The 8,316-nt window shown below is 53.6% G+C and overlaps 1 protein-coding gene across 1 annotated transcript; it reads right to left on the minus strand.

The window, feature by feature from the left end:
• Positions 1 to 6,645: 6,645 nt before the first annotated feature.
• Positions 6,646 to 7,578, minus strand: LOC128899720 (olfactory receptor 14A16-like). Its single transcript, XM_054179402.1, has one exon. The coding sequence runs from the start codon at positions 7,576 to 7,578 to the stop codon at positions 6,646 to 6,648; it is 933 nt and encodes a 310-aa protein (XP_054035377.1).
• Between the last annotated feature and the right edge of the window lie 738 nt (positions 7,579 to 8,316).

Consider the following 8,316-nt stretch of genomic DNA (forward strand, 5'->3'; position numbering starts at 1 on the left):
TTTCCCAGTATGGTTCACTGGGACCCATTAAGAGTAGAAGAAACTTCAGAGTTTGAATCTGACTTTGACTTCCGGAGAGGTTTCATCAGCTTCCTCGCAGTCCCTGAGGTTTACAGGGCACCAAAAGCTAGAAGAGGAGTCATTAAAAAGTCTTCGGCTGTTCCTCTGCTGCCCTGTTGGGCCAGACTCTGCTGGAGGGAGCTGCTGGCAAGCAGGCAGCACTACAGGAGACAGCTCTGGCCATGAGCAGCTCCTCTGCACAGCACAGCAGGGCTGAGGACACTGCTAGAGGATTTCAAGGAGATGAGGAAGGCAGAGAGAGCTTCAAGCTGTCCAGGAGTGGGAGGGTGACTGAGAGCTCACTGGAGGAGAACTCACTGCAGGCAGTGACACAGTGAGGCTGTGGGTGCAGGACACTGCAGCTGTAGCTCCTGGAGGCATCTCCATCTCGGCAGCTGATGCCTAGCTGAAGGCTCCTGGAGTGTGCACACAGAAGGAGGACCAAAGCCCTTCAGTTCCATCCTGTGAGCAGCAGTGAGCACAGCTGGGGAAGGAGAAGTCTTCACCCCCAGCCCCTCTGCCTTTCTCTCTTCCCTTCACTGTCTCTGCAGCACTGCAGGCCTGCTCCCTGTTTCTCCACCTCTCCATGGGTGTGGTGGTTTTAGGCAATGCCTTTAAAATTTAGTTACAGATTTTGAGCAGAAAAGTAGCAACAAAATAAATTGATCACTCTTGGGTGTGAAAAGGAAAAGAAAAGATTCTTCTAAACAAATTCACTGGATAAATATCTGGAATCAGAGGAGCTGGACCATAACAATTCTCTCTCTTCTCTTCTCATCTCAGCTGTTGTGCTTCACTCAGGAGAGATCACCTGCTTTGGCTGGCCTTGGCTAAGTCTAACCCACTGCTTTTTTCCTATCTACACTCCTCCTTTCTCTCTTGGAACAGGGGGATAGAGGAACAGCTTCCCTGGTCTCTGAGCAGGGGGGTTTGTGTCATTTGCTTATTGTAAATACCTGTCTAATATTGTCACTCCTGGATGTTCTGTACCTGTTCATTGCATTCCATTGCAGAGTGTAGCTCTTGCTTGTCAATACAGCTTCATTTGCTTCTAACTGAGCTGCTCTGGCAAAGCTAATGCTGGGGGAAATTTCAACTCACCACAATGGGACTCTTGTTCTCTGGGATTGGGCTGTTGGTCACTTTCTGCTCTGACACCAGAGGAGTCTTCATGGCAATTCTGGGTCCCTGCTGCATTTGAAGCTGGGATGAACTCTGCCATGGGTTGGTAGTGATGGGACTGAGCTGATCCATTCCTCATGCAGCTCAGGGAGGGAAGTTATGATGAGGCTGAGAGAAGTGTGCCCTAACTTGTCACTGCCTTTCCCTCCTTGGACAGCTCTCCATGGCCAGAGGCAGCAGATGGCCAACAGCAGCTCCATCACCCACTTCCTCCTTCTGCCATTCCCAGGCACAGGGCAGCTGCAGCTCCTGCATTTCTGGCTCTTCCTGGCCATCTACCTGGCTGCCCTGCTGGGCAATGGCCTCATCATCACCACCACAGCCTGGGACCACCACCTCCACACCCCCATGTACTTCTTCCTCCTCAACCTCGCCCTCCTTGACCTGGGTGCCATCTCCACCACTGTGCCAAAATCCATGGACAATTCCCTGAGGGACACCAGGGACATCTCCTATGCAGGATGTGTTGCTCAGGTCTTTCTGTTTGCCTTTTTTATGTCAGCAGAGTATTTTCTCCTCACCACCATGTCCTACGATCGCTATGTTGCCATCTGCAGACCCCTGCACTATGAGACCCTCCTGGGCAGCAGAGTTTGTCTCCACATGGCAGCAGCTGCCTGGGCCTGTGGCTTTCTCACTGGTCTACTGGACACAGACAATACATTTTCCCTGCCCCTCTGCCAGGGCAATGCTGTGGAGCAGTTCTTCTGTGAAATCCCCCAGATCCTCAAGCTCTCCTGCTCCACATCCTACCTCAGGGAACTTTGGCTTATTGTTCTTAGTACCTGTTTATACTTTTTCTGTTTTGTGTTGATTGTGTTGTCCTATGTGCAGATCTTCAGGGCAGTGCTGAGGATCCCCTCTCAACAGGGACACCAAAAGGCCTTTGCCACCTGCCTCCCTCACCTGGCTGTGGTCTCCCTCTTTCTCAGCACTGGATTCTTTGTTTACCTGAAGCCCTCCTCCATCTCCTCCCCATCCCTGGACCTGGTGGTGTCAGTTCCGTACTCAGTGGTGCCTCCAGCAGTGAACCCTCTCATTTACAGCCTGAGGAACCAGGAGGTGAAGGCTGCCCTGAGCCAGCTGACCCCTGGATGCTTTCAGAAGCAATAAACTAAATGCCTGGCTGCCCATTTTCTGGTTGCTGCTGGGGCTGTTCCCCTTGTGAGAATGTTGTTCCCACACAATGGTTTTCTTCAGACCATTTCTGCTTCAGTGTTGTCCTGTCTGGTGTGACCCAGAGTCTGCAGACATCAGGAGCTGTGCTCCCTCTGTGTTCAACATAATAAAGGACCCTGCAGGGAGTTGTTTCTCTGAGTTCCTTCCTCCAAGGCTTCTGTGGAGCTGCAGGGCAGTGCCTGTGTGCAGAGGTGCAGGGACAGAGTCCCAACACAGCAGCAGTGCCAGGCAGCCCCAGAGCTTGGGCTGTCCTCAGCTGCTCTTTCTTCCCTTCCAGCCTCTCCTGCTGATCCTCTGTTCTGGGGCAAGGCCTGAGTGCTCTGGTAGCTTGGGCACTGTGCTGCCGTGTGGCAGTGCTGGGACTGCAGGCAGGGACAGGCCAGGGCTGCTTGTGGGCCACAGCTGTGCTCCAGAGCAGCACTGCCATCAGAACAGGAGGTCTCCTCATGCCTTCACACCCCATCCCCCTCCCATTACAGACTGCACCTACTCAGAGTCCCAACTGGATACCCTTACCCCCTTCCAGTATAGACTCAGTCCAAACATGGTTCCTCTGACCCCTCCCAGTAGAGATGTGGCCTCAGCCCATTACAAAGTGGATCCTACTGCCCTCTAGCTCTGCAGCCTGGGTCCCAGCACAGCACCGAATGTTATCCCCTGGCTCTCTTCCCAGTATTGAATGCATCCATCCCAGTAGAAACTTCACACCCTCATGCTCTCCCAGGAAGTCTGGGCCCTGTCCCAGTCCAAAGAGGATCCTTTTAATCCCTCCAGGTACACATTAGGCCTTGTCTCAATAAATATGGATCCCCTTATGCCCTCCAAGTGCAGTACAAGCTTCATTCCCTGACCATCTTCTAGGACATTCTGGGCCCTGCACAGCACAATTTGGGATCCTTTTAACCCTTCCCAGTACAGACCTGGTCACATCTCAGTACCAACTGCATCTCCTCAACCCGTCCCAGCTCAGATGTGCTCTTATCCCAGGACAAACTGCATCACTTTGCCATCTCCCCTACAGTTTCCTTTGCAGTACAAAGTGCATCCCTTGGACCCCTTCCCAGCCCCAGCTGCACGCAGCACAGCACAAAGTGGATATCCTGATCCCAGAGCAGCTGTGGCCTGATCCTGGTCCAAATGGGATCCCATTGCCATCTCCCAGCACAGTCTGAGTCTCATCCCAGTACAAAGTGCATCTCCTGAAACCCTGATTCCATCCCAGCACAGACCAGGACCCATCCCTGCAAACTGAGCCCCTGATGCCATCCCAGTTCAGACTGGGGCCCCCTCCAGGTACAAACTGAACCTCTCTGAGCTCTCCCAGTACAGACTGGGCCTTGTTCCAAAACAAACTGAACCACCTGGTCCCCTCCCAGAGCAGACATGGCCTCATCCCAGCACCAACTGCATCATCTTGCTCCATCCCAGGACACTCTGGGTCCCATCCCAGTACAAAGTGAATTTCCTGGTGCCTTCCAGTACCTACTGCATCCCTCCACGTGTTAATTATGTACTCTGGTTCCAATCCAGTACTGACTGGGCCCTCTCTCAGTACAAACTGCATCTCCCTACTCACTCCCATTACAGATTTGGCCTTGTCCAAGTACAAATTGGTGTTCTGATCCCTGAGCTTTGCTTTGCTCTGGTGAGACCTCACCGGGAGTACTGCATCCAGCTCTGAAGCCTCAATATAGGAAACACATGGAGCTGGTGAAGAGGGTCCAGAGAAGGGCCAGGAAAATGATCAGGGGCTTGGAGCAGCCCTGCTCTGAGGACAAGCTGAGGAAGCTGGGGGTGTTCAGCCTGCAGAAGGTGCTGGGGAGACCTTATTACAGTCTTCCAGTGTCTTGAAGGGTACTGGATGGAGAGAGAGTATTTCCCAAGTCCTGTAGTGACAGGACCAGGGACAATTGCAATCCGATCTGCAGAATGCACACAATAACAAAATCTTTCTCCTGCCTGGCTCGCCAAGAATGTGGTGGGTTAGAGCCAGACCCCCTCCCCACAGCAACCATACTCTGCTACCAAGAATGTGGTGGGTAAAGGCAGCCCCCTCTCCCCACCACGGGCAGGAATGAACACTCAGGACAAACGGATTGCAAAAGTGATGAAAGTTTCAATAGAAAGCAGTGAATGTTACAGAAAACCCAAAGCACAATGACAAAAAGAGATCCCAAAGCAAACCCAGAGACATCCCATTCCCACCTGAGGGTACACCCAAGACCCCCAGGGCTCCTTCTTCCCCCTCCCTCTGCTGGGCTAGTCTCAGCTGGCCAGGCCTGAGACTGCCCATCCCCCCGTGGCCTTGGGCCTAGCCAGGCCCAAAGCCAGCAGACATCTCCCCCAGTTACCGGCTGAAGGAGGAGGAAGAAGAGAGAATGCTAGGCCCCGCACTGGATCTTATAGTGGTGCAAAGAATTATGGTAGGAAATACACACAATTTCCTGTGTCCATCCCTCTGGGCTGGACTTCTGGACACAGGAAGTGAATACACCAGGGGGGCACCCAGCTCAAACTGCAACACTTGGCCACCTGGGCACACCACCGGCTCCTATTCTGCTTCTTGTCCATCCGCACCCACAGATCCCTTTCTGCCAGACAGCTCTCCAGCCACACTACCTCTGTAGCATTGCTTGGGGTTGTTGTGCCCCATGTGCAGGACCTGGCACTTGTCCTTCTTGAAGCTCCTCCTGGTAACATTGGCTGTGGATCCAATCTGTCCAAGACCCTCTGCAGAGCCTCTCTACCCTCATGCAGATCAACTCTGCCACCTAACTTGGTGTCATCTGCTGATTCTGCTGTGTCTTCATCAAGGTCACCAATAAAGATGTTAAACAGAAGGGGTCAAAACACTGAGCCCTGAGGAAAACCACTTGTGACCTGCCACCAGCTGGACTGAACTCCACTGAGCACCACTCTTTGGGCCCTTTCACCCAGCCAGGGCTGTATCCAGCAGGGCATTGCTCATCCGGGCCTGGTCTGTGCTGGGATGGAATCAGAGTTTCAGGAGATGCACTTTGTATTGGGATGAGACTCAGACTGTGCTGGGAGATGGCAATGGGATCCCATTTGGACCAGGATCAGGCCACAGCTGCACTGGGATCAGGATATCCACATTGTGCTGTGCAGGGTGCAGCTGGATCTGGGAAGGGGTCCAAGGGATGCACTTTGTACTGCAAAGGAAACTGTAGGGGAGATGGCAAAGTGATGCAGTTTGTCCTGGGATAAGAGCACATCTGAGCTGGGAGGGGTTGAGGAGATGCAGTTGGTACTGAGGTGTGACCAGGTCTGTACTGGGAAGGGATCCAGTTTTTATTGGGACAAGGCCTAATGTGTACCTGGAGGGATGAAAGGGATCCTGTTTGGACTGGCACAGGGCCCAGACTGTACTGGGAGGACATGAGGGTGTGCAGTTTGGACTGGGATGGATGCAGATGGTACGGGGAAGGGAGCCAGGGGATAGATTCTGTGCTGGGATGGGACACAGGCTGCAGTGCTAGAAGACAGTAGGATCCGGTTTGTACTGGGATGAGGCCACATCTGTACTGGGAGGAGATAAAGGAACCATGTTTGGACTGAGTCTATACTGGAAGGGGGTCAACGTATCCAGCTAGGACTCTGAGTAGGTGCAGTCTGTAATTAGAGTGGGTTGGGGTATGAAGGTATGAGGAAACCTCCTGTGCTGATGGCAGTGCTACTCTGGAGCAAAGCTCTATCCCACAGGCAGCCCTGGCCTGTCCCTGCCTGCAGTCCCAGCACTGCCACACGGCAGCACAGTGCCCAAGCTGCCAGAGCACTCAGGCCTTGCCCCAGCACAGAGGTTTAGCAGGAGAGGGTGGAAGGGAAGAAAGAGCATCTGAGGACAGCCCAAGCTCTGAGGCTCCCTAGCACTGCTGCTGTGCTGGGACTCTGGCCCTCCAACTCTGCACACAGGCACTGCCCTGCAGCTCCACAGAAGCCTTGGAGGAAGGAACTCAGAGAAACAACTCCCTGCAGGGTCCTTTATTGTGTTGAACACCCAGAGAGCACAGTTCCTCATGTCTGCAGCCTCTGGGTCACACCAGACAGGACAACACTGAACCAGCAATGGTCTGAAGAAAGACATTTGTGTGGGAACAGCATTCTCACAAGGGGAAAAGCACCAGCAGCAGCCAGAACTCCAGCAACCAGGCTGGCCCTGCACTGAGTGACATCAGAACTGCTCTGCAGGGGAAGACAAAGAGTTTATTGCTTCTGAGTGCATCCAGGGATCAGTTTGCTCAGGGCAGCCTTCAGCTCCTGGTTCCTCAGGCTGTAGATGAGAGGGTTCACTGCTGGAGGCACCACTGAGTACAGAACTGACACCACCAGGTCCAGGGATGGGGAGGAGATGGAGGAGGGCTTCAGGTAGGCAAAGAAGCCAGTGCTGAGAAAGAGGGAGACCACAGCCAGGTGAGGGAGGCAGGTGGCAAAGGTTTTGTGGCGACCCTGCTGAGAGGGGATCCTCAGCACTGCCCTGAAGATCTGCACATAGGACACCACAATCAACACAAAACAGACAAATGCTAAGGAGACAGCAATGCCAGTTACCCAAAGTTCCCTAAGGTAGGATGTGGAGCAGGAGAGCTTGAGGATCTGGGGGATTTCACAGAAGAACTGCTCCACAGCATTGCCCTGGCAGAGGGGCAGGGAAAATGTATTGGCTGTGTACAGCAGAGCATAGAGAAAGCCACAGGTCCAGGCAGCTGCTGCCAGGTGGAGACAAACTCTGCTGCCCAGGAGGGTCTCATAGTGCAGGGGTCTGCAGATGGCAATGTAGCGATCGTAGGACATGGTGGTGAGGAGAAAAACCTCTGCTGAAAGCAAAAAGACGATAAAAAAGACTTGTGCAGCACATCCTGAATAGGAGATGTCCCTGGTGTCCCTCAGGGAATTGTCCATGGATTTGGGGACTGTGGTGGAGATTGCACCCAGATCAAGCAGGGCGAGGTTGAGGAGGAAGAAGTACATGGGGGTGTGGAGGTGGTGGTCCCAGGCTATGGTGGTGATGATGAGGCCATTGCCCAGCAGGGCAGCCAGGTAGATGGCCAGGAAGAGGCAGAAGGGCAGGAGCTGCAGCTGCCTTGTGCCTGGGAATGGCAGGAGGAGGAAGTGGGTGATGGAGCTGCTGTTGGCCATCTGCTGCCTCTGGCCATGCAGACCTGTGCAAGGAGGGAAAGGCAGTGACAAGTTAGGGAACTCTTCCCTCTGGAAGCAAAGATTGCAGTGCTCATAGTACACCTCCTGCCTGAGCTGCATGAGGAATGGATCAGCTCATTCCCCACCACACCCAACCTGTGGGATGTTCAGCATAGTTTCAAATGCAGCTTGGAGTCTTAGCTTCCATGGAGACTGCTCTGGGGTAGGACTTCCAGAGTCAGTGTCAGAACAAAAAGTGACCACATCCCAACAGCAATGCCACAGAGCAAGAGTCCTGTGGATTGATGGGGAACCAGGGAACAGCTCTGCAGTGCTCCAGACACCCTGAAGGGAAGGTAGAAAGGCAGAGGGGCTGGGGTGAAACCTTCTCCTTCCCCAGCTCTTCTCTCTGCAGCTCACAGCATGGAACTTGAAGAGCTTTGGTCCTCCTTTTGTGTGCACACTCCAGGAGCCTTCAGATGAATGTCAGCTGCCAAGGTTGTGACTCATGGCCTGGAGCCCATAGCTTTGAGGGCACTGCCTCTGCTGGGTAGAAGAGGAGAGCAAAAGGTTGCATTGGGAAATGTGTCTGCAGTGCAGAGAATGGCACAGAGGTGCCTGATCCCCCTTGCCAGGGCATCTCTGACAGCAGATCCCTCTCCCCCCTACCTTAGTGTCTAGTACCTGGACCTCTCCCTGGCCGGAGCTGCTTCTCTGTGCCCAGCTCACCTCCCCATC

This window comes from Dryobates pubescens, unplaced genomic scaffold (genome assembly GCF_014839835.1).
Source record: "Dryobates pubescens isolate bDryPub1 unplaced genomic scaffold, bDryPub1.pri scaffold_34A_arrow_ctg1, whole genome shotgun sequence".
Classification (NCBI taxonomy): Eukaryota; Metazoa; Chordata; class Aves; order Piciformes; family Picidae; genus Dryobates; species Dryobates pubescens.